Below are 26,040 nucleotides of genomic sequence, written 5' to 3' on the forward strand. Positions count from 1 at the left end.
AGTCAGGAAAGACCCGATAGAATCACAGGATGGAGACAGCCCCCATGAAGGACACATCATCCAGTGTCTTTTTTGGTATGCGAGTAAAAAGAACGATGGCTTCTCAGACTGAATATTATCATTTTTAAACAGGATTAAGGTCGGCATTTGTACTTCTAACCACTAGGTGGCGTTGACCACAAGCTTCTTGAATTGAATGACATAAGCAAATGTTTATTCTTTGCAAAAAAAAAATATCTCTACATTTGTTTTTCAATGGAATACCTTCTTTTGCTCAATCAATAGTTTATACATATTTTGTACAACAAACAGCATATTTTAAAGCTGAAATTTTACAATGTGTGTACAACATACATTGACAACATGGTTTCAGCTCGGCTACAGGAACCTTCATCGGTTACACTTCATACTGTAAGACTCAAATCGGCATCTGCAACAAATCCACACACACACACACACACAAACCTCCAAGCAGCTCTCACGTGGGTTTCATTAAGTCCAGTTTGTACTGAGGGGCGTTGAGATTTAGTTTCTTCCAGTTCTGAACAATACCAATAGGGCTAAAACCACGGGACAAGGCTAATACGGCGTTCAATTCCCTTTTTCTCATTCCGTTGGCACATCTATTGACCTTCTAGCGAGAGGTTTACGCCGGACAACGTTCCAGCAAAGCTTAAAAAAAAAAAAAAAAAAAAAGGGGGGGGGGGGGGGATCAGGTTACACTGCGAGGCTCGTCCTGTTCTAGCGGTGACCGTCCAAAACCTGCGTCGCTCACTGAAAAGCACACAGAATGAGAGAACGACCACTACTCCGATTTCTTTGCCGAGGTGTTTTTCAAAAGTATTGTTAAGCCGTCTTAAAACGTATCACTGCAACCGGAAACGCATGTCAAGTGATAAAGTTGCTACATGTTCGTTTCAGCGATACACAGCAGATTTAGGGATATAGTGACAGATGTCATCTGAGGAAAGCATGCACCGCTTGACCGGTTATTTTTTCCAGTTCTCTCCAAAAACCGTATCCCTGCTTTGTAACTAACTGTAGTCTAATATAAAAAATAATAATACTTTTCTCAGCTTTTGTGCTTATGATAAGAGTATTGGACCAGATTACCTGTGAGGTGACACTCGTGCAACCTAAAAATCCAAACCGTTTTCACAATCAAAGCATCGTCTCTCGGCGCCGCGGATTAAGGAGCGAGACGCCGCGTCACGCAAAGAAAGTCGGAAAAATCCTTCACGGTCACTCCCAACACAACTTTTTTTTTTTTTTTTTTTTGTCGTTTTTTTGGATCTTCGCAAAATGCTGAAACGATGTTTGCAAAAAAGGCAACCACATCCGGTGAACGAATACTAATTAAGGATTCTTTGGTTAACACCTGAGAATAATGTCGATCTGCTTCCGCGAGGGGAAGTGCGAGCTCTTCAAAACCACACACTGCACACCCAGGCAGCTCTTTGGCGGCGAACTCAACATCCAGGACCGGGGAAGAGAGGGGAAAAAAAAAAAAAACTTCAGAGATCCCTGTTAATACTGGGATAGCTCCAAAGCTCATCACATAAGATGTATTATTAATAACATTTATTACATCACGCCCCTCGGGGACAACGCTCTACTTGGGTGCGTGGGGAATTTTAAATGAATGATCTGAGCGTTTATTTTGTCGACGCGATCCTTTAGCTGCGACAGTCGTATTTCTGACTTCTTTGAGAACACAAATCTTCATCAGCTCCAATCGATATCGCAAACCCTTCATCCAGTAACACATTCATCTGAGAAAATATCTTTATCATATTAAAATAGATCCACTGCTTTTGATACAAAAAAAAAAGGAAGGAAAAAAAAAAAATCTAAATATAGACTTTTACTGCAGCTTAACCAAGGTTCCTTATTTACAGAAGGTTACTGAAAAGTGCTGGGCTTCATATATTAATAATGTAAAAATAAAGACAGTGGATATAATACTGTTAAGAGGCGGGGCATACCAAGTCTTCACCGTACGCTCCTTAGTCGTCCTTCTTTCCATCCGGGCTCTGTTCGTCTTGCCTCACCGGGGTCCCGACAACGCCGACCGCCGCAGCGGGAGAAGGAGTCGCGTGGCCGCAAGGCAATTTGGCAAAAGCATTTTAAGAAAGTCAATCATGCCGTCATTAGTGGAGACGTGAGGGGGTTGAGAGGAGAGTGCCCCGCGGCTCAGATGAGCCTGGAGTTACGCATGTACTGGATGAGAACCTTGTAGATGAAGACGTACTGCGAGATGGTCTGCACCATCATCATCCTCTGCTGACGGAGCATGCTCAGAACTGTCGGGACATCCAGCATCTGAACCACAGAGAGCAGCCTTTTAGTTCACGGTTCAACGCCGCCTTAAGGATTCACAGCTTTTTGGGAAGGTTAAAAGGCAAACTGTGCAGAATTGTTGTTTTGGCCCATGATCACTTTGAAATTAACTCTGTCCAACCCTGAAAAACACCCCAGACTCTTGGTTTGGGCGATGGAGCTGGTATATGGTTGTCTTGTTAAGTAAACACTTGCAATTAACTTTAAACATGCCCAACAGAAAGGAAAAATAAACAAAACAAAAAAACCCAGAGCAACTGGATACATTTTGGAGTGATTGCGTTGAAGTCATGCAACAGTTGACAGCTCTTTATAGATTTCTGTCCTTACCTCGTTGTGTTCGAGGCAGGCGATCATGATCTCGGACAGGATGACCACGCCTGTCCGTCCCACTCCAGCGCTGCAGTGAACCAGCACGGGGGGGTTGGTGTTTTTTGGGTCGCTGATGCTGTTGGTGTGTCTCCTCACTGACTGGATCTCTTCCAGGTACGCTGAACAACATAAACAACAACAACAACAACACAGCTTTAACCAAAGCGCTGTAGTAGGATTGATATTTTACAAGAAATATGTGAATCGATATTTTCTCTTTGCATTGATTTACGGTTAGGCTTTAACGGGGCTGCCTGTTGAATTAATTGATCGATTGGTCCAGACTTATATATCATTACACCACCAGTGTACAATGTCTGAAAATTTACAGCATACTGGCTCCGGATGTGACTGTATGAAATTTCACAGTATCTATCAAAATTCCGCAGTCTACGGTATAAACTTTCCCCTTTTGTTTTCAGTATATTCAATTCATAAACTGTTTATATCAAAATTGAAAAACATGTCAAAGCCTCTAACCCGACGCAGCAAGTGAAGGTGCTTGCCTGGGCTCTCAAATTCACAGGAGAGGCAAAATAAGCAACATATCAAAATCTTGACCTATTTGTTGTAAACTTCAATTCACTTCACTTTGTTTGCCGCTGCGCGGTAGCAGACGACCAGCTGTTGTAATAATCCATTCAATGAGTCATTTCACCAAGCGCCATGTTCCGCCATCCTTGTTTACACACTCCCCGCAACGTAAAATATTGCCATAAGCAGTTCTGGTGGAACGCGGCACTTGGCGAAATTACTGGATGGATTATTACAACATTTGGCCGTCTGCTACCACGCAGCGGCAACATAAGGTGAGGTGAATTCAAGTTTACGTCTTCCATTTTGCAACATAAATGTATATTGTGGGCTCGGTATTACAGGGAAAGGCTTACGGTTCAGAATGTGGCTGCTTGATACTTTAAAAGGGTTTACAGTTACATCCCTAACACTGGCCTACCAGCCTGATATCTGTAGAAATAACCATCACTACAGGCCTGTTTAAAACACGTCATCTTTAACGAGATGTATGGGATCAATATTTCTGAAGCTAAACCAACCGCTGATTAAATCAATGAACAGCTTCTACACTCACCCAGGAAACCTTTGAAGTCCTCGGGGCAGCTGTGGTCGGGCCAGTCGGTGTACTGCAGGTGCCACACGGTGCGTTCCTGGCCGGTCAAGAGGTGTTTGATTTTAAGCCCCGTGGTGGCGTAGCAGCCCGAGTCCGTGCGGAAGCGCGTGGTGATCTTGAAGCGGCCGTACGTCACCGTGTTGTGCCGCGAGCCGAGGCGGGGCCAGTAGCGGAAGCTCTTCTCTCGACCGCTTTCCTGCGAGACGGAAGCGGTTGGGAAGGTCAGCGGCGGTGCTTGGGGAGTGACAAAGCCCCAACATGAAAACTCACAGGATCAACAGCACAAAAACACGGACGTACCTCTTCAGCGGTAACCATGGCAATGATGGAGACGCCCTGTTCCCAAACCATCTGCCAGAAGTCCTGGCAGGTGTTGGACAGGGGACCCTGCGAGGCGATGTAACTCCACTCGTGGCCGCCCACCGATATCTACCGAGAGAAACACCAGAGCACAACAATGTAGAACTGTACGAGTCCATCAGCAGCGAGGTAGGGCGAGTGTAGTTGTCCCAATAAAATGTTCTTAATTAAGTTTGAGACATTATATTTCATATGTGAAAAACACAACAGACTAAAGGTACTACAGTGCATACCCACAACTCTGTTTGAGCTATGGGTAAACAAAGTGGCCAATGACTAGCGGGCAAAGAAGGAAAAATAAAAAGAACACATGCGAGGAGAATGAGAGCAAATCTAACCACACGCTCAAACGTCTCAGGCGTTACCTGGATAATCTTAAACACACCAAGGCAGCGTTATCAAACTATATGTTGTGATATCCATCAATATGAGAATTTATTGTGATAATATTTAGGAAAAATATGGATAAATATAGATTTCAATAAATATTACCCCTAGCAAACAGTAATGCTGACATGTTCGTAGTCACTTTGAAAGTGGAGAATAGTGGAGAATCACAGCTTCAAAACAAGGTGTCACTTGTGTGAATCAATCAAATAATTTTAAAGCTACGGCTCGTTAGTGACGAGGGTGCGGCAAACTGTTTCTGAGATAATCACCCTCAAAGGTTTTCGAGGGCTCCGCGTCTTTTTTTACCGAAGTGATCACCTTCCTTATTCACGTTTTTTAATTTTTTTTTTTTTTATAAAAAGGTTGAACTCTTATCAAAACGGTTTCACATTGTGACTTCACATCACATGGAATATGGAGGAATGATCTTCACCTGGACGGTCGCTTTAAAGGAAACGATTGATCAGCACTGTTCAGCTTCTCGGTAAGTGAACTGTGTTTCCCCATGTAATCTAACTGGAATATTCAACTCTTTAATATTTATCTACTATTTATAAATCAAAACTGGGCTTTGAAAATTCGTTGAGATTAAAAAACAAAAAAAACCACAAAGGAACATTAATCTCGAAAAATCTAATTTGCCTTCCAGAAAGGTTTTTTTCAACTTATTTGGCAGCTCGTGGCGATTTTTCGGGCGCGACAATGCAGGTTTTGCTGTGGTGGGTCATATATATATATATATATATATATATATATATATATATATATATATATATATATATATATATGAGATATAATTTCCATCTAATGGCCTCAGGATGTTTGCAATCTAATAATTTCTCTACATTTCTGCAGGGTTAGATGTATTAAAATACTTACTGTGTGCAGCACAGTATTAATAGATATAACAGCAATATTATCAATGGGTACTTCGGAGTTAAGGGTTCACATATTTGACACTGTACCATAATGTCTGTTTAGAACATCCTGAGAACCAAAAAGCTACAGCATTATTTCCTCAATAGATGTAGAGTGTCATCTTACTTTTATATGTGATGCGTTAATGTATCCTGTATTGTTCTCCTTCGTGGGCACAAGCTCGACACGTGTGTCATCGTACGGCAAAACATCCTGGAAGCGGTTCCTCTCGCCGCTCTCCGGCAGCTGGGCCACCGTGCACTCGCCCAGCGGACGCCTCTTTGGAACCTGCTCGTACTCTGTGAACACCATGCCCTGCTCCATACGCTGCTCCAGCACTTTACACTGTCACACACACGCACCCGCACCCACACCCACACACACATCTGTTGAGTAAACGCAGTCCCTGAACAAAATTAATCCTAATTGCATTCTGTGCATTGATCCTGTATGCTTCGACTAAAAAAAAAAAAAAAAAAAAAAAAATATATATATATATATATATATATATATATATATTTTTTTTTTTTAAGTAAATACCTAGAAACTAGGGATCTTAAAAATAAAAAGGAGAAAATGCCCCCCCCATAGTGTTTTGAATAACCTATTCTGTGTTCCCAAAAGGCTGCAAAAGGGAACAGCACAGGAAAAATAAAAGAGTTTGAACAAATTTTAACTTATATTAAAATTTAAAAAAAAATAAAAAAATCATAAAAAAATCTGATATTATGATCTGGTATTAACTGCAACACCACACATGCAGTTTTGATGAAAAGGAAGTGAAGCCGAAGTCTCACCCTCTCGTCGTTGGAGGCTTTCTCTGGCTCGTCCTTGCCCTCGTCGTGCATGGGCAGCCTGGACAGTGAGAGGCCGTTGAGTGCCGCCACCTTCAGAGGACCCATCTTCTTGACCTCTGGCCTCGCTCCTCTCTTCATGCCCTGACAGGGAGGCAGCAGGGACGTGAGAAACCAGCGTCTCCACGTCTTAAACGTGAGTTTGTGACTGAGGAAGTGCTACACAGGGAAGGGAGGGGGGGGCGGCGCAGCCTGGCTCTGGGTTTTTCACAGAATGTCGCCGGTCCGGTTTTTCGAGGTTTTCTCTCAGCATTCTTCTAAGATGCATGTGCGTCATGTGTCAAATTGAAACAGACTGCTGCAATACCTGTCTAAGAATAGCCAGGATGCTTTTCTACAATAATCCTTCTGTTGTGCTCGAAACCGAAAATCCACAACACAATGACAATTGCTTGGACCGGAAACAAATTTTCTTTTAGGTTTTCTGAATAGAATATCTAAAAAGAATCAACAAAATAAAAAAATCTTACTAGTCGGCTAGGAATAAAAATGTGCATATGTAACTCAATGCAGCTACAGGTTTAGTTTAGTACAGTACAGTTTAGTTACTGAGAAATTACAGTCGAGCTAAAATGTGGGCTCCTGCAAATAGAAGACAGAGCAGTGAAAAAAGCTAGAAAGCAAAAAATTAATTAACACATACATATGCATTATTTGAGATATATGTTTGTTTTGCTGAAAATATATACTTAAATTTTTTTTTTATAAAAATATCTAATGAAACATTAGAAAAAAAATTGACAAGCTTAAAATGTGACGATAAGGTGCATGGAAACAGAACATCAAGCACTCACTGGAGGTGGCAAACCTTCCACGGTCTTCTTCCCAGGGGCTACGTCAGAAACGGGCCTCTTCTTAAAATCCTTCTTGGGCTTCTGCTTGGCCTGGCCGCTCAGGTCTCCCTCGGACACGGAGGGCATGATCCTGGGCTGCCGTAGATCTGACAGCAGGTAGCGAGACTCTGCATCCTGGACCAGGGGGTGAGCCTGGTAGGCCAGGGAGCCTGCGAGTGTCGGGTCAAGCGAGGAGCCGATGGGGTACGCGGGCGGAGGCTCCGAGGGTGTCTGCTTCTGAGCTGTCAGAGAGGAGAGCGAGGTCAAGCTGCAGTGTTGTTGCCGAGGCTGGTCTGGAAGAATGGCCGCCAATGCATCCTGGGAAAGCGGCGTGTGGCGACCACCGTCATCCTCAAACTCCTCCTCTTCTCCGCTGCTGTGCACCAGCATGGTGGCGTCCGAGAGAGATTTCTTGTGTCCATAACGCACATCCTCCTGAACATCACCCCCATCCTCCGTCTTGGTACGTTCCAGGAACACATTGAGCTGCGAGCCATGGGACGGACCACTGCGGACGGCCGGCGGGGGTGTGGCAGTATCAGCGGCTGAAGATGACACGGTCCTCTCTTTGATCCTCATTCCCTCCAGACTATACGCCAAGCCGGCGATCTCGATGGAGTTGCGTTTCTGGACATTGTGAGGATGCCGGTGCGGTGGTCCGGTGAGTAGGAGGGGCTCCGACACCTCCTGCAGGGAATGGGCAACAGGCAGACTGTCTTCCTGGAAGGTCTGCACTGAGTGGTGCACCCGCCGAGTGATGATTAGATCCGGGTTGCTGCTGCTCACGTATAGGTGGCGTGACAGGTCTGGCGTGCTGTTGGCGGGCCGCGGGTGGGCGTAAGGGTACGGTGGGGGCGGCCGGTATACCTGCGTCCTCAAGATGTTCGGGGCGGGGTACTCCTGCGCCTGTTGCAGTTGGACGTTGGTGAGCTCCGGGACACTGACGGCCCCACCCACGGGCCTCCTGTCCGTGGGGTACGGGTAGGGAGACGGGCTGTGAAAGCTGGAGTTGAGGTGGAAGGGGTAGTGGTGGTGCTGGGTCCCCCCGCCGTGCTCCCCCCGAATCTCTGGCTGGCTGTAGACCAGAGGGTCAGGCCTGCTGTAAGCGTACGAGTTCCCGATGTTCAGGTTCCTCATGGAGTGGCTCTGACGGTGCTCTGGAGCCAAAACCACCCCACCTCCCACACCCCTGCTCTTCTGCCGCATTACTGTCTCGTAATCGGGCGTGGCCCGGTAGGAGGGAGGGATGAGTGCGCTGTGGCGGTGCGTGGGGACATAGTCGGGCCGGGTGATGTCGCTGCCGGTGATGGAAGGGTTGGACGACATAGGCGAGGGTTGGAGGTAGTGCTGGGGGTTCGTGAGGGAGCTGGTGCTGTGGGCACTGTACACACTGCCGTTACGCAGCCGTCCCCCACCTCCATACTCGAGAGGGGAGCGGTCCAGGCTGGTCTGGGAGTGATAGTAATACCCGTTCTGATTGTTCATGTACAGGTTGTCTGTAGGATGATTGAACAGGCATTAACAATGAAATTCAAAACATATAACATAACTCGGGTAACAGTCACCACAAAAGCATTCCCATTTCACTTTCATAGTTACCTTGTGATGAGGTGTAAGCCTCTGTGAAATGGCCGTTGTAGTGCATTTGAGGTGGGGGCATCATGAAGGCCTGAGGCTTTGGCTGCACAACATCAAACAGTAAGTAAGAGTAATTTAGTTACCCCACACATGATCCTAATACTGCCCAGGCATGGAATTACACCCAAATCTAATTGTGTGTTAGAGCGCCATTGTGGCCCAATTCTTACGTCATGTGCATGTCCGGCATGCCAGTTAAGTAGGTGAACTGTTTGGGTGTGCGTGTCTATTAGGAAGAGAAGTGATTGTGTAAGATTGGGATTTACCAGAGACATTCTTGTAGAAGATCTTCGCCTGACTGGGTTAACGACAGTGGGCTGGGTTTGGCTGAAAAGAAAAAGCAGTGGTCAAGACATATAATAACAGATATGAATACTAAGAAAAATAAAAGTATAAAGAAGAAGACAAACAAGTCGCTGGACCAATATATAGAGAAATTATTTGAACAGAACTTTTCGTCCAACTTTAATTTCTCTCTAAAAAAGCCAAGTCATCAAACAGGGTTTGTTCTAAGTTCAACCCAAATGTTGTATAATGGTTTAAAGTGGAAAGCCTTGAGATTGACTGTGTTGGGTGGATTACAAGTCCCAGAATAACATTAACACCTTGTCTACATGTCTTCTTCTGATCAATTGATTTTATTTGTTTTTCTTGGTCATCGAGGTGGTGGGACTGGGCACAGTTTGCTGACCACAACTAGCTTCACTGGTTTATCTATTTCTTCACGGCTGCCTTTCACTTCTTGCATGTGTCTGACCTTTGCATTTTTGCAGAGAAAGGCAGACCAACAATGGAAACAGCATATCGAGGAGCACATGAAAACCAATAAAAGCAATCAATAAAGCAAACAACTGTTTGTTATGAAGAGCCAGCTTAATACAGGATGGGACTTTTTTTTTTGTTTGTTTTTTTTTGTTTTTTTGAATACAAAATAATCTTACAGATTACCACTTTATGCAAATCATTCAACAACGTGTTTGGTCTCAAACAACACTCTAAAATAAATCACAAGTAAAAACTGATCGCTTTAATTCAAAAACAAGAAGTCCCACTACTTAAGGTCGACTTAGATTTGTGGGGAAGGTTTATAGGGATGTGGTTGTCTGGGTTATCAGGAAAGAATGGGTTTTGGCACCTGGTAGGCAGGCATACTGGTTGGTAGGCGGTGGCTGACAGTGTTGCTCACCCCTTATTAGAAGGCAGAGAGGCACGAGAGAGCATTGGAAAACGAGGAAAGGAAAGAGTGAGAATGGACTTCTGGGAGCCCTCAGAAGGCGGGGGGTCATACTCCTCTCTGAAGAGAGAGGAGGAGAGGGGACAGGAGTGAGACGGCACCGAGGAGGACACGCACACGCAAGACCCGAGACACAAAGAGACAGGAACTAGGCTAGACACGTTAACAGAAAGGAAAACACTTACAGGCTACTTTTGTTAATCTTATAAAACTTGTGTCTGGCCAGACACATCCGGCACACATATTTGGAGGTTTCCATGTCTTCCTGCACAGAGGGTGAAAAACATCTTCGATGAGAGGTAATGCGTACATTTTGAGGGCTTCTTTAGTTATCTGCAAGCAAAGAGTCTTCCCCTCAAATACTTAGAAGTATGTGGAATTTCATGCTGTGATAACAATGGTATGTGGCCTTGTGACCACACATATGCTACGCATCTGTCACACACACACACACACACACACACACACACACACACACACACACACACACACACACACACACACACACACACACACACACACACACACACACACACACACACACACACACACCAAGGCTAAAGGTGCTTACGGTCTGAAACTGGACGCTTTCCTCTTTGTTCGCCAGCTCCAGTGCAAAAAAGGACTTGTTGTGACTCATGTTGTTAATTTCATTCCACCTGCGCAGCCAATGAGAACACAAGACACAAAGAGGAATAGAAATGCATGATGTAATGGCGGAGACATTTTTAATTACAGAAAGAAAAAAAAAAAAAACTTGAAGGGAGTTTTATAGACGTGGGACAGCAGTAACTATGTCAAATTAAAATACATTCTGTCGCTTTATTTCAGGAGGAAGGACAGTGTTACAATTATGAGCTTAAAGAATAAATTTTTAAATTGAATGTTGTATTTTTAACGTTTCATTGGCCTATGGGCTGTGAATTGTTGACAGGAACGTAACCTGTGGATAGTGTCTTGAAAAATTATTCAGATCTCAAGCTCTTCAATACACAACAATATTACTGTGAATTTTTATTTGTGAACCACAGCCCCCCATAAGAAACAAAATTATAAACCATTACAGATACAAAATCTAATGTCAACAAGTATTTATCCTACTACCCATCCCAATGTGTTTTTTTCCAGCATGTGCAGTGCCTTGAAAAGTAATCAGCCAAAAGTGGAGAAAAATTGTTTTTACTACAGTTTAGTGACAGGGTTGTTGTTTTTTTTTAATCCAGAAATTGCGATATGAAGTGTGAGGAAGATAACATCTACTACACATCACACTAAAGAATCTACAGTACATAGTATGCCAACAATAATCTGCCATTATTTGTCTTAAGCAGTCTTATTAACTCTTTAATTTAGGTATTGATCCTTGTAGACTATTACAGGGAGAACCTCACCAGTTCTGTAGTGTATGACACCAAACTTAAATATGTATGTTGAACTACTTTGAGATCTGGCCTAATGCAATTACGGTTCTGGGCTAGGAATGACACTGCTTTTATTTGAGGCTTAATATTTATAAATTTGTATATATAGTGAGAGTGAGATCAGGTTGCAGCAATCTGTGGCAACCCTATAAAAACAAAATAACCATTCCCCAGTTTATTTCTAGACTTACCTAAATACTAGTGGCGGTCTGCCATTTTTGTGTTTGACGAAGATGCCATCCAGACAGGCTCCCAGGATGATGTCTGTGCCTGTACTGTCCTGTTAGCATTAAAAAGAAGATATCAACAAATTCAGCAGACATTCAGCAGAGCAAATTCAAACCTCTGGGAATAACCATAAAAAACATCTGAGGCATGCATCCATTTATTTTATTTTTTTACACTGAGTTAATTATCTTCACACCTGTTAGTTTACCAAAAAGGATAGACAATATTTGTGATAGATCACTGCCCAAGTCATTCAGTAGTAACATCATTGTGTAGCTTCTGCGTGTTAGTTGGTGCACATTGCTCTTACCTTGGCTTGATAGCTCTCTTGGCCGTAGCCTTCCATCTTCTCCACTTCCTGCATGTAAAGCATCTCGGCCTCTGGGGCTGCCAATCCCCTGGGCAAGACAAAGCAACAGCAGAATTAAAAAAAAAAAAAAATAGAAAAAAAAAAACAGAAACCAACTGCATCATTTACATGTTCAAACAGGGAAGAGAGGAGTATCAACCTAGAAATCCCAAAAAGAATACACGTGCAAATCAACCTCACTCATTCCGAAATTTGGAAAGCATTATGAAAAGCACCCCCCCCATTTCATGGCACCTTAGCAAAGAGTTGGTCTCAGTGATTACCTCTAGAAAGGACAAATGGCTGACCCATGGACAATGCAAAGAATTTGAGGCAAGAGCCTGACAAGCAGCTGTTCTCATACTAATGAGAAAGAGAAAGTCAAAGAGGGTGCATTTTGTCTCAAGCAAGCTCCATTTTGGGTTTTTTTGCCTGCCTATACATAAATCACAGGAAAGCTAAGGGCTACTAACAGAGACCAGATGACAAAGAAATGCACAAGAGCCAACAGCTTCGACATGTTCAGCTGGGCTAAATTAGATTGAGCACGTCTGACTTTGTGAGATGTGAAGTTGCTTCAGTATGAAGGATGGAAGGCATGCCGATATGTATCCCAGGCTGAGAACAGCGGGAACAAATAACTGCTCACCTGTAGCTCTGGTACAGAAGAGCAACTTTCTGAGTGGCCTCCTCCAGCACTCTCTCATCCTGGATCCAGCCCTGAAGACACACATTCAAGTCAAGCATTACTTGCAAATCAATATCAAATGAGGCTTTTTGACACAACCATTAAATCCAGTGCCAAGATAAAACACATACTGTAAACTACAAAAAGCTTACAATGGGGAACAGAACAAACTTCTGAAGGAAATCCTGCGAATCATATCGGTTGAAGTCTCCAAAGTCAGCTAGGAAAAGAGAAAATGAAGAAAAAAGGTGAAAAATCTGTCAGGAAAAACAAAAAAGTGTTATCTTTGATGTGTCCATTTTTTTTGTCATTGGACACAAAGATATTGGTCATTTAAATGTGCTCCATGGCATTTATAAAGGTGTGATGTCCATTTGGAAAGCTCTGGTTTATGATGACATGACCAGCTAATTATAGGGGAGCAGGGAGCCATTTGTTATAGACAGGAATTGCCTTCACGTCTGAAACTATAGTGGTCCAAAATTGTTCACAGCCTCAATTGCCTGCCTGCTGTCAGCGCTCACAGCTATGTTGGGTATCCCAAGCATCAGCCAAGCTGGAAAGCTACAACTGGTGCAAAATGCTATGCTAGCATGATTCTCCTAACAGGATTGTAAATGTGTATCAGTGTTTCCCACAGAATTAAATTCTATTTGTGGTGGTAGCTGACCGGGGGGGTGTAGCTGACTGGGGGGGGTTTCTTTCAATAAGGAAAAATAACATACATTTAAAATAAAAACACAATATTTTTACTTGCTTTATTTAGAGGAATGGGACACGCGATCGCTCCCTCTCCAATGTCTCCATTACGCATGGAGAGGGAGACAGGGGTGCAAATTGTGCCCAATCTCTCCCTCAGAGGAGAGACAGGCCCCAAAATGTACTTGCATTTTTAATAAACAATATCATTATTATTTTGGAGGGCTTCCTGTGTTATGTTTAATGAGAGATTAATAAGTTAATTGAAAGAGGGGGGGAGCGAGAGAGAGAGAGAGAATATGGCGCTCTGGGGTGAAAAGTACATGCACCTTTCCTTCTAGCGTGCACACTGCTCAGTCATTTGGACATGGCTTCTGCAACAGTAAAACAGTAAGTGATCTCAGCGGCTGTGCTATGCTAACACCCATCCTCATAACTTCCACTGCCTGATTTAACTTTGCCAGCAGTGTGAGATTCTTCTGGCTGGGCAAAAGTTGGGGAACCATCAAGCTGAGAACTCACGCAAAGGGAGTCCACATCCACAAACCCTTGACCAAGTTTATGGGTTGGCTTAGTCTTGAAGTGCGTTATATTAAATTAAAAAGCTCTATAAAACCCCAGAGGAGTGGTAAACCGAAGTCCACACAGAACCAACTTGGGCAATAAAGAAACAAGACTTCATAAAAATTCCACCTTACAATCGTTCATGTGTACAGTTCCCATTCTGTCTGTGGCCATGAATTTAGATCAAATAGAAAAACTTTGGTCAACAAATAAGGTTGTTACTTGTCTAACTGATGACCTGCTACAGCACAGGTCTGGAATTTACTACGGCTAAAAGATGATTATCAATACTAGGCCAAAACTTAGTGAGGCAATGGTGGTGCATAGTCCAACATGTTGCAAGAATTAATGTTGCAATTCCCGTTCCGTGGAGATTTGGGGCTTTTAAAGTGTTTCCTGGAATTTGTTCAAGTGCATGCAGGTTGCAATTTTATGCATTTGAGCATGAGCCCATCCAAAAATGAGTAACATCAGAAGTTGCCTTTCAACAATGGATGTCATTTTGATATTATATGATGTGATATTTGATGTGGCGTTGTTAGTGTAATTTTTTGACAAATTAAATTGAAAAAAAAAAAAAAAAAATCATTTTTTATTATTAGAGATTAAATTACCTTGCACTGCAAGTCCAGCCAAACGGATAGCTTGTTCAATGGAGCATGGGATCCTGCCCTCCAGAACATCCTTCTTTAGCTGAAGGTAATACTGATATCTGTGAGGATATAATCAAGTTATTATTAGTAATCCTGAATATCAGAAAACTTTTGGGCGTAGAACCGAATGTGATGTTCATGTTCAGTTGAGTAATAACTAGTATGGAGTCATTGCGATCTGGAATTGGTAAACATCATACACTGATGAATGACGTAATGTAATCACTGTAAATGTCATTAAGGCGGGGAAAATCAGAATGCCTTTCCCATTACCAATTGGTTAGTTTGGAATGAAAGGAACTTCAACCTGACAAAGAGATATAGATGAGTACTTAGAAAGGTATGTAATGCTAAACTCAGGCTGAATAAGAAAGGCTCCCTCTGTCTTCACAGCTTGTTCAACTCCTGTCTTCAATTTATGTCCAACATCTTTATTTTTTTGTAACCAATAACTGATGAATACCACACTAGTCGTCTTTTGAAGACTGAAGAGCCAGCTATTCAGGATACCTTTGGACTCCTCTACAGATTGCCCCATGTCAAAAGGACATTGAACTATCTCATCCATTCCCATACTATGAGTTTTCTTTCTCTGATCCAACGCCTTACTTCTACCCTCCTCCTGTCAGACATATAAAAATAATAAAATACTTTTTTTTTGTCAAACTACTGATGTTATTTTGGTGATTACTACTGGCGAATGTACCATACTATCAAATAATTATGATGTCTAAAATAACAGATCCTGTGCTTTGGTTCACCTTGTGATCTCCTGTTGGAGCTGGGAGACACTGGGGATGTAAAACACCACACCAAAGTAGACAGTAGGCTCCAGACCATACTTGTCCAGCTGCTTCTTCAGCGGCTTCTCCAGGTCAATCCATCTCTGCTGGTTCTGCTTGTTGAAGTACCAAAGACTGAAGTATGTTATCTATGAGGAAAAGAAAAGCAAAAAGACTTGTTAGACACAAACTATGCAGGTTTATTATCAATTATCTACCTCATGACAATATTTTTATTTATTTATTTTATTTATTTATTAAGCTTTAGCGGTTATTAGCAGAAATAAGGCAATTCTAGAACAGTGCAGTAAAATTCAGAACTCTGCAAAGGGCATCTCAATCTCACAATGAACTCAATGTCAAGAGAGGCAACCTGGAGGCCTGTTGTTCAATGGAGAATGCTGCCACAAGACTCTCATTGTGATTGCTAATGCTTTGTAATCACAAATTTAACATTTTTAAACTGGCAATCCATGGTGCATGCTAAAAATCTATTCCATTAACAATGGTCAGCACATGATTTTGCTGATAATGGCATGTGCAAAAGCTGGGTAAACAACTTAATCAATAAGCAATGTGTTGAAAAATGTCTAGCCTTTGTCATCACATTGAGGAACACTACTAAAGTAACATTAATAGAATTGTGGTTGTTATTAAATTGCACAAGCATAAGGATTATACAATATGATGGGGGCACAATGGAACAGTTATGGAATCTAGTTTTAAATTGCATGCATCAACACAAATTTGAGGTTTACCTAAAATTGGGATTGCTAAATTATAACTCACTAAATTAGATTTGCATTGTTTATTTTGTGAAAGTTTGAGAATCATTTGGACGTTTTATTTTAATGTAAGTTCCCAACCACAAGATGAAACTAACCCCCACGTACTGCCAGTGCCACAAACACTGGCCCTACATTGCCATAGAGGTGATCTTGAATTAGTGGTTGGGTTATACGATCATTTAGTAGAGTACATAAAAAGGAAAAATATTTCTACACTTTGTAATAGTTGACAATAGTTTATTGTCCAGACATAGCACTTGACATTTCTAGACTTAAATAGCTAAACAAGCAGAAAAAAGGCACTAAATTGTGGTTTTAAAAGGCAAGCCTCAATGTGGGGCGAATATTGCTAGTTAAGGCAGTAACCAGTGAAAAAGAATAAAAGAAAAGGTAGATATAACAACCGCTTTTCTATGTTGTCTGACTAATGTGTCAAAGTATCTCTTCCAAAAATGTAAGGTGTAACCAGCTACAACTTCTATATATAGCTATTACACATGCTTGGCAGACTGAATCAACACTGCAATGTTTGGATGTGAGCAGGAGTTTTATCCTTAGTCTCAAAAACATTATAACTATTACCACAATTCAGCAATTGCTTAATCTAAATACGTCAATAAATTACATTCTTGTGGTTTGACTAGAATGAGAGTGTATTGATGCTTTAAAAGATAGCTGTACGCCTACGACAACACTTTTGATAAGCGTTATGAGCATCAGATTGGAGGAGATTATGGTCAATGACTCGTGACAAATTTAAACAGACACCTTATCGTGTGTGTTTTGACTTTACAACGTTTGTTTGTGACCAGCACCAGGTCAATTTCAAACAACTCTACAGTTGTCTGGATGAACATACATACCTCTCTCAACTCCAGTCTCTGAGCAACTGCCTCCAAACATTCCTGCCCGGTGCTCTCCACGGAAAGTGTGAACTCAACAAACTCCCCATTGAGCAGCTGAATCCGGGTGACAAGACAACTCTTGCTTGAAACATTATACCTTCGAGTCCTTTTGAGTTTTAAGCCAAATGGCAAGGGCATGTTTCACAACTCCACAGAAAGCAGAGTGTCTCGCTTCAGTCCAGTGAAATCAACGCCGCGGCCGTCCCTCCAGATACAGTGTGATTAAATGGCCAGTCGGATATCGGGTTCATCATCAGCAAGCGGTCCTGAAAACGGGAAATAATTAATATAATAAATAATAATTAAATATCAATTATGACAATGGTTGCCGGCTGGGACAGTTAAGTTGTAGCCTAGGGGAAAACAATGCGTTCCAAAACATCACAAAAACTTGACTCGAGGACATTCCCATCCTTGGACAGTCAACATGCATTTGGAGCTCAACAAATGGGTCAGTTAACCGCAAAAGCTAAAACAGATGCATACAGGGCAAGCACAGGGCTTATGGTCACAGTAATCCTCTTAAATAGTCCATTTTATTCCTCGGTAACTTCATTTGTTCAGTCTGTAACTTCAGTCTGGTGCTCACTTGGTCATGGAGTTTTAACTTTTTAAATGGTGGGATCCTTTTAGCACGTGAGCCGTCACACGCGTGACATAATCACCTGTTCGCAACCTGTCATCGTTCGCGCAGATCGCAATGTTTTCGTGTTCTTCTTTTGTAAATGAACAGCCTTTGCTGGGTGACTTTGTTTCAATCTTCGATGGCAATACAAAGCTCTTCCACAATACGTAGACAAGTATTATTAGAACAGAAAAACACCTATTTAACCCGATTAGGAGCTGATTAAACCCGCTACCGATAGCAAAACAAAACAATACTATTTCATTTTAAGTGCAAATCTTTTTAGGTTTATTGTATGTTGGCATTTTTCTACGTTGCCAGTTTGTTTTTCCACGTTTAAAAAGATGTATAGGTTTGTTGCATATTTCATTTGAATTATAAACATTCCCTATTGTTCTTTTGCGAGCTGCTGGGCACAATAATTTCAACTCTGAGACGGTTAATGTATACATTTATCTCGATTTGCAATCTGTAAAGCGTAAATCCAATTGCAGGCAATAGTCATATCCCATCTCGCGCCGGATGAACACGTAGACTTGGCGGACACCACACGCCAAATCCCCGCAGCCTCGTTTAACGGAACAGTACACGGCTTTCGCGCAGGGCCCTGTAAACGACAGCACGTAAATAAACGACTTGGGAAAAACAAAACAAAAAACCTTTATGCATCCTAATGTGACGCAAACCCCCCCCCCCGGACGACTTCGAAATCCTCTCAACGCTGAAACCGTTACAGACCTCAGACGAGCGCTAGCTTCCCAGCTACTGCACCAGGAGATAGACGCAGCCCCCGGGGGGGGGGGGGGGGGGGGACTGACTGACGTCGCCGGTAAAATATTCCCAAACAACGTTAAGTGAAGCCGCCAGGTGCTCTTTCGGGTCCGCGCGGAGTCGGCCGTGGCCAGCGACCGTCTGGCAACTCGGGTCCACCGGCAGCCCCGCGACGGGATGAACCGCAGCTAAATCAACCGAACTTCACTTCCAGCTTCAGGCTGAAAGTCCGCTCCATGCCGCCGACTCTTCCAGGGTTCAGCCATCAAGTTCCCGGCGCGCTCCACTTCCGGGGGCCGAGGCCAGCGATGCGGGGCTCGCGGACGAGTCGGTCGAGGCGAACGACTCTTTCGAACGATCCCAGCAGGCGGCGGCGGCGGCGGCGGGTCCTCCCCCCCAAATGAGTTACATCAGAAGTTGCCTTTCAACAATGGATGTCATTTTGATACGATATGATGTGATATTTGATGTGGCGTTGTTTGTGTCATTTTTTGACGAATTAAATTGGAGAAAAAAAAAAAAAAAAAAAAAGTCATCTTTTTATTATTCGAGATTTAAATGACCTCGCCAAGCGGGTGGCTTGTTCAGTGGAGCGTGGGATCCTGCCCTCCACAACATCCTTCTCGAGCTGAATATCTGTGAGGATGTAATCGAGTTATTATTCGTGATCCTGAGTGGGAGCACGACGAGGGCGAGAGCTCGGGGTTCTCCGGTACAACGGTAAGTTCCCTGCTCGGATCTGCGTTTACCGTTTTTCAATGAAGGAGAGTTTATAACGTCCTACATAGTGTATGCAAAGCACCAACGAATCAAAATATATATATATATATATATTTATATATATATACACACACACACACACAATTAATTAACACGAATATAAATGTATCGATAGTGAAGATGGTGACGCCCAACGTCTCCAGCTCTCCAGTCGCTGTCGCTGGATTCGGTGTAAAGCCCGCTGCGGTTGTCGTTTCGTCCGTTTCGCTCCCGACCCGGCCACTGCGGGCGCAGGCACGGGCACACCGGGGCGTTTGCAGGAGTCGGAGCCTCCGTTTGCCAACGGAGAGAGCCACGGTGCCCCCGTCCCCAGCCCGAGAGACTCTTTTAAATCCCCACATGAGAACGATGAGTGGACTCAATTGATGCGGGGGGGATGGGGATGGGGAGGGTGGGGGGCATTCGGCAACAGTTCCGTGTTAAAAGTGACTGATTTACACTTTGCATTCCGCCCGGACGAATAATTTTAGGACGTCCTCCCTCGTCGCCTGTTCGTTACGCCTACCGATTCGAAGCTACCAAGGGTTCGGGAGGCCGAACGGCTCTCTTTTTTCCCCGAGTGACTCGCCGGGAGCTGAATCCGAAAGCGGGGAGTCGAACCTTCCACCGCCGGCCCCCAAACAGCGACAAGTGGATCCGCTCCACATCCGCGCTCGTCGGCTCGTCCTCGTCAACTGCGGGACATTCGGTGATGTCTTGGAATCACGCGCCGACTCCTGCAGAAGTTACCGATTTGACGACAAAAAATAAAAAATAAAGTGTTGATGGCTTCAACTACTCCCGTTCCTCGGGCAACGTGCGTTTCAGAGCGCGTTGTAGTGCTTTCGTGGCGGCGGGATACGGGGGGGGGGGGGGGTGTGAGTCCATGACGTCACACCTCTGGAACGCCAGAAACGGGACAGGCTGCCGCGCACACGCTGGTGGCGCTGATCTCTTCTATGCTGTTGTTCACCACTTGTTTCTTTTTTTTTTCCAGAATCTGAGTCGTTTTATGCGGAGGCTTCATGGTGATCTTCAGGTTTATTGTACATTGGAGTTTTTGGTTTTTTTTCTGTTCTTTTGTTAGTTTTTTGATTTGTTGGATGTTGCCTCTTTTCATTCTTATTACTTTGTTGTGTGTGCTGTAATATCGTAATTTCCCCCCATCCCAATGAATAAACGATCTACCTTACTATCTGCAATCATTTCTGCATTCATTTATTGTGTGTGTGTGTGTGTGTGCTGTTTTCCAATGAAGTGATTGCTTTCAGTCTGAACGGTCATGCTGATAAACCAAATGTAATGTCCCCAAAAAAGCTGACTGGAATATTTATTGCAAATATAATGTAAAGTGACTTTTAGCGACACTCAAGTCCTGGTCACTACATATTCCAAACAGAATCAAAAGCAACATTTAGAAATATAATTTCATTAAAAAAAACAACTATTAGGTTTCTCTGTAATCCTGAGTGTGTTAACTATTATAATGCCAAATGAAGCAACGCTGTCGCATATTCTACCTTAAGAGGCTACATTCTCTAGTCTAGACAGTCCAACCCTATGAGGATTATTGTGCAAATTTCCAATGCTCTACACACGTGTTTGCCGTGTTAAATCCCCGACAGAGTGCTGCTTCTTCTGCCTTTGTACGGAAGAAGCAGGCCAAGATATATTTCATTCAAAGATTCTCGCCTGAAAACGGCATTTTCCACGAAACATGATCTCTCGCTATGACACACATTCTTTGTTTTTTCCCCGTAACTTAACAACAGAATGGAAACACTATTTGCAGAACTTTTAACAAACATAAAACCATACCAGCACATTCACCTTCGTTTAAAAAAAAAAATAGTAATAATAATAGATTTCAAAATATCACATTTATCTTTGCAATATGCGTGCTACCACGGTAACAAGGTTCATTGGGCCATGTCCCGTCCCTGACCATAGTGTCAGTCAGAAATCATCGTCACTGAGAGACACGCGTGAGGTTGGACGGGGCTCGTTGGCGTCCCCCACGTTATCCCCGAGAGTGTTGCTAGAAATGCGCAGAGACTCTGAGAAACCCCTCCCCAGATCCTCCAGCTCTTTGTACGGTCCATCACAGTTGTCTTTGGGCGGGTCCAAAGGGGGCCCTTCATCCCCGGCCATAGAAGCGTATTCTACTCGATGGGTCACAGTGCTTTCCCTTATTTGATCGAGGTCGTCCTCACTGATCCCCGTGTATTCATTGTTATTATTGCCAGGCGGGTCGGGGCCGACACCCCTTTGAAGGCGAGGTTCCCCCAAGTCGTGCGAGTGAGTGTTTTCGGGCGAAGCGGCCCTCACGGGGGTGCTGCACTGTAGCGGAATCGACGAGGGGGAAGCGCACTCCGGGGAGTCGCGGTTCGAGATGAGCGACGCATAGGGGAAGAGGTCGCTGTCGTCCTCTTTGAAAGCCGCCGTCCTTGGCACGGCGGGCTCTCGGCTCGAGCGGCGGCGTCTGCGAAGCGGCTCCTTCTCCTTTACCTCCAGCTCGGCGCTGCAGATGGGTGTGTTGACCGGGTCCTCAAGGTCTTTGCGCAACTTCTCCAGCAGGCGGCGCATTTTACCCTTTTAATCAGTTGAGTGAAGAAAAAAGGTAAGCAGCACTTTTACTTTGAAATTGCATAGGAAATCAATGCTCTTTTGGGGTCATTTAAATTGCTTTGAAGAAAGCAAAATATTACTATGGTAAAAAAATTTAATTCAAAAAAAGTTAATGACATGCTCACCACATTAAGTCGATGCCTATTTGAATCAATGTGACGCTCAAACACACGATCCAGGACCCTATGAAAGAATAAAATAAACTGTAACAGTCTCAAAGTAATAGCTCAAGAAAAGCATGCTGCCCATTAGAAACATAGAAAAAAGATTCACATGTAAGTTATAAGGTTTCAAATAAAAACAGCATACCTGTCAGAGAAGAGTCCTCTGGATAATATGTAATTTGTTACATCAACAATGAATTCAAGGTACATTAATTCTTCCTCCCTGTACAAGGAAAAACAGGAATCACTCATTTTACTTTAAGTTGAAAACACTCAAATTAAAAAAATACCAAATCTTATTATGAGCATATAAACCATATGTCAACCTTTTTATGCTGTTGGGGCTGTGTAGTGAAACTTCACACTTACTCTGAAGATATACTCCCCATGATAGGAGACTTTATTCCCGCTGGCGATTTTCTCGAGCCCATTAAATGACTTGAGATGGAAAAAAAAAAAAAAATTCTTCCGGGTTAAACATAACTAAACATTCATTTACATTAAACATCCCAAGGTCCCAAGAGATTTATTTGTCAGATACATACATATATATACGTTCATACATACATGCAGTGAAATATCTTAAACATGACACGGTAACTTAAAACATATTGGAGGTGACATGATTTTGCACACTGTTTTGAGGCGACAACGTCTAAATTTTACCTGGATGAAGAATGTGCATAATCACTTCCTCTGCTCTTGTTTGTGCATGGTTGTTTTGAGACGTTTGGGCTAAGGGATTCATCCTCGGACCACTCATGCTCAGTAATAAGTCCCTGCAAACCCCCCCCAAAAAAAACAAAAAAATATTGAACAACAATATTCAGTGTAAAGTAATACACAATCCTACTTTCTATCATATAATATCCTTGGCATGATCCTAGTCCAACAAAAATCGAATTTCATCGAATTTAATTCCGATTTTAATTACAGATAGTTCTAACTTATTAAGACTTTAAAATGTGTTAATTCTCTAAAATCGCGAACTTTTTACAGATGGAGAACTCTTCTGAAATGTGATCGCATGAAACACTAATCAAACGGTTATATAACTGCGAGATAAAAATAAATAAATCGACGCATCACTAAATTAAGTAAACGACGACAAAGATAATCAGGTGAAACTTATCTCAATTGTTGGCAGTTTTGTCTTCAACTTGATGTATTCTTACCTGAGGTGTCGCAGCAAATTCTGTGGTGGAGTAGTCCTTGAGTTGTGTGCTGAAACAGAATTTGGGTAATCAAAAAAAAAGTTGATGCGTGTTTCATATTAAATTCTTTGTGAAAGAACACCACCGGCCGTTTTTGTTTTTTTTCTCTTTACCTTTCGTGATAAGTCTCGGATTGCGCTGATCTGGCGTTGGTGCACTCCTGCTCCGGTTTCCTTGGTGGGGCCGTGTAGTAACGGTACTTCGACAGGTAGGAACTCCTATCTGATTTAAGCGTCCGGGGCGTGAAAGGTTTATCGTGGGTGAAGTAGTGAGAATGCTTCTGCAGCAGGTCCCCGCTGTAGGTCTTCTGGACCGGGTCCTGGAAACTCTTGTAGATGCTTTGAGCACCCACGGTGTCGGAGGAATGTGCAGACTGCTGTTTGTGCAGCTTTGCTCCAGGGTTCCTGCAGCTGAACTCTGACGAGGGGCAAATGGGGTGAGACTGGCTCCGGGAGCCACATGACGGATAAACTATCTGCTTCGCATGGAAGGTGGTGTTGATCCTTTGGCTGGATGTCACAGAACTTCCTGAGCAGAAGTAGGGATCCTCGCTGTGAACCGATCCTCTGCTCTAAAAACAAACAAACAAATACACAACGCAAAAATGACACAAAACCTGTTAAACTGTGGATATTGTTGATTAATTTCCTCTTGTGTGGACTAAGGAGTAAATAGAAGTAAACCTCTATTGTACCCAGAAGTACAAAAATAAACTTGTCGGAAGGCGTCAAAAAATACATGGGTTTTTACTTGTACAATTATTATCTGACCTTATCTTAATGAAGTCCAATACCCCCATAGACATGTCCTATTATAACATAACCATTTTAACTTTAAAATATTCAAGATGTAAAAAGAATATGGTTTCTCTGAGGTTAATCGGTACACCCAAAACCCACAGCTTGATTTGCTCCGAAAAATAATTATAATAATAACAATAACAATAACAATAATAATAATAATAATAATAATAATAATAATGTATTTCAGTATTTCAGTGCTTAGTGAGATTCATTTTGGGTTTCTTATTGTTTGAGGGTGTCTGTTCCAGTAAAGACAACACTCTCCCACCAGGAACAGCTTTGCCTGTATCAGGGTTGGTACAAGTTAATAAAAAGGTGAAATTCAAGCACCTTCAAGGTTCATTATCAAACTTTTCCAGCACTTTGATACTTCAGTATCATGTTCAATTTCAAGAGTATTCGTCTAGTATATATGCAGTGAAATGTCATGACACCCGGTGATTACGTATATTAAGCTCTAAAAATACTAAAATGTGCGTAATCGACACACACTTGCAACCCGTGACATTTTTCCGAGAAGTGAAGGATTTGTCAAAATAGATTTAATTGACATTTTCTAAATATTTATCAATTTGTTGTTTGCACTTGCGCAAAGCATTACAGAAGAAGAAATGTCAAAAAGTCTTGGCTTGGAAAAACATTCAATTTCAAGCACGTTACAAACTTTCAAGACCGTACAAACGCCGCAACGTGTAAATGGACATGTACTGGCGGAGGATGGTCAGAGAAGGGAACCAACGCAATAATCTGTCATCAAAACAGCAGATTTCCTGATTTTTCAACAAAATAGGCCGATGAGTCAACGTGTGCGTTACGCAAAGACAAAATGACTCAGCATGGTATAAAACAAAGAAATTGTGTTCGGCAATTTGAGTCTGATGGACAGAAGCACAACGTATAAGGAAAACAAGTAAAGCAAGGTTCGTGCAGTAATCCCATTAAAACACCTCAATCGAACAGACTAACACCGTGTCGCGTGTAAACACCATTCATCAGTGAGCACATGTCATGCCTGTGGTTTTATCTCTGAAAAAGCCAAAGCTGCGGGAGAGAACATCATTTCACCAGAGATCGATAGCCGGACGCGACAAGATGCTGAAATTGATTTCTTACGTGTTTTGGAGAAAAGGAGGTCCTGTTGTTCCCTTGGAGGAGGGAGTGGGCCGACTGGGGACGGACACATTTCTTTAGCTGTTCTCGCCTTTTCTGGTCATTGTCTGTAAATATGGAAATGAGAGTGAAAATGGAGAAATGGCGAGAGGCGATGGACGAATCTATATTGTAAAAAGGCATAAAAAAAAGCGGGCGGGGGGCTGAAATTATTCTCTATTCCAAACTATATTAAGTTGAAACTTACACTTTACACTGTGTGTCAAGCTTTTCGGTACTGAGACGTCAACGGCAGCTGTTTATGAACAACAAATAAACACGTCAATCGCGTTTGTGTCGTCATCCTTCCAGCAGACATCAATCAATTCTGGTGTAAATGTACGGCACAAATCAACCTTTAGTGTTGGAGTGGTGTTGTGAATTCTAATTGTTAAGCGTTCCGCATGCAGCGCATCCCACCTTTGGCTGAGTAGATTTTTTTGTAATGCGACACCATGTGGTCTTTAACGATGGACTGACTCAACCTGCTCGACGTCCCTGGGCAAAAAGCTGTGAACAGACCACGGGGAACACAGCGTTGAAGAATGAATTACCCCGAGTGCAAGGTTAATACCGCCGCCGTGAATCAGATTGTTATTACTAGAATTGAATGTACTCACGGTTGCTTCTGAAGTGGTTCCCTCTGAGACTATTAGAGCTGCAACCAGACATGGGTGACGTTCTGCCTAAAAGTGACATAAATCAGAACCCATTAGATGCAGGGTTGGCCTCGACTTCATGGAGGAAGAGATTCATAGTCGGGTAGTGTTCCCTTTCCCCAC

At 42.9% G+C, this 26,040-nt stretch overlaps 2 protein-coding genes across 3 annotated transcripts in view; both read right to left on the reverse strand.

Annotated features, from left to right (window-relative positions):
- Positions 1-193: 193 nt before the first annotated feature.
- On the reverse strand, positions 194-18,877 carry ptpn21 (protein tyrosine phosphatase non-receptor type 21). 2 transcript variants are annotated; one of them, XM_080012281.1, is made up of 20 exons: positions 18,509-18,877; positions 17,104-17,411; positions 15,432-15,601; positions 14,632-14,729; positions 12,907-12,974; positions 12,716-12,786; positions 12,028-12,115; positions 11,681-11,769; positions 10,640-10,727; positions 10,254-10,333; positions 10,021-10,128; positions 9,101-9,161; positions 8,796-8,877; positions 7,158-8,692; positions 6,307-6,447; positions 5,636-5,854; positions 4,142-4,270; positions 3,803-4,037; positions 2,671-2,831; positions 194-2,322 (listed from the first exon to the last, which is right to left on the reverse strand). In XM_080012281.1, the coding sequence occupies exons 2-20, from the start codon at positions 17,281-17,283 to the stop codon at positions 2,194-2,196; spliced, it is 3,732 nt and encodes a 1,243-aa protein (XP_079868407.1). In that variant the 5' UTR covers positions 17,284-17,411; positions 18,509-18,877; the 3' UTR covers positions 194-2,193. The 2 variants fall into 2 exon arrangements, with proteins under 2 accessions (XP_079868407.1, XP_079868408.1); XM_080012282.1 differs by lacking the exon at positions 10,021-10,128.
- Positions 18,878-20,763: 1,886 nt separating this feature from the next.
- spata7 (spermatogenesis associated 7) overlaps positions 20,764-26,040 on the reverse strand; it is a 5,843-nt gene continuing 566 nt past the window's right edge. The window contains exons 2-12 of the mRNA XM_080012752.1: positions 25,879-25,944; positions 25,679-25,768; positions 25,467-25,514; positions 25,223-25,326; positions 23,420-23,877; positions 23,268-23,316; positions 22,759-22,871; positions 22,462-22,530; positions 22,238-22,315; positions 22,054-22,111; positions 20,764-21,892 (exon numbers count right to left, since the gene is read on the reverse strand). Coding sequence (XP_079868878.1) covers positions 21,257-21,892; positions 22,054-22,111; positions 22,238-22,315; positions 22,462-22,530; positions 22,759-22,871; positions 23,268-23,316; positions 23,420-23,877; positions 25,223-25,326; positions 25,467-25,514; positions 25,679-25,768; positions 25,879-25,944 — 1,769 coding nt within the window. The 3' untranslated portion in view covers positions 20,764-21,256. The remainder of the gene's footprint in view (positions 21,893-22,053; positions 22,112-22,237; positions 22,316-22,461; positions 22,531-22,758; positions 22,872-23,267; positions 23,317-23,419; positions 23,878-25,222; positions 25,327-25,466; positions 25,515-25,678; positions 25,769-25,878; positions 25,945-26,040) is intronic.

Source organism: Zeus faber (assembly GCF_960531495.2).
Source record: "Zeus faber genome assembly, chromosome: 13".
NCBI lineage: Eukaryota > Metazoa > Chordata > Actinopteri > Zeiformes > Zeidae > Zeus > Zeus faber.

Coding starts and splice junctions, on each gene's coding strand:
- ptpn21 (XM_080012281.1), bottom strand. CDS start 17,283: ATGCCCTTGCCATTTGGCTTAAAACTCAAAAGGACTCGAAGGTATAAT. Junction 10,334..10,639: donor AAAGCGTCCAGTTTCAGACC/GTAAGCACCTTT, acceptor CCCTCTGTGCAG/GAAGACATGGAAACCTCCAA. Junction 4,038..4,141: donor CCATGGTTACCGCTGAAGAG/GTACGTCCGTGT, acceptor TCCGTCTCGCAG/GAAAGCGGTCGAGAGAAGAG.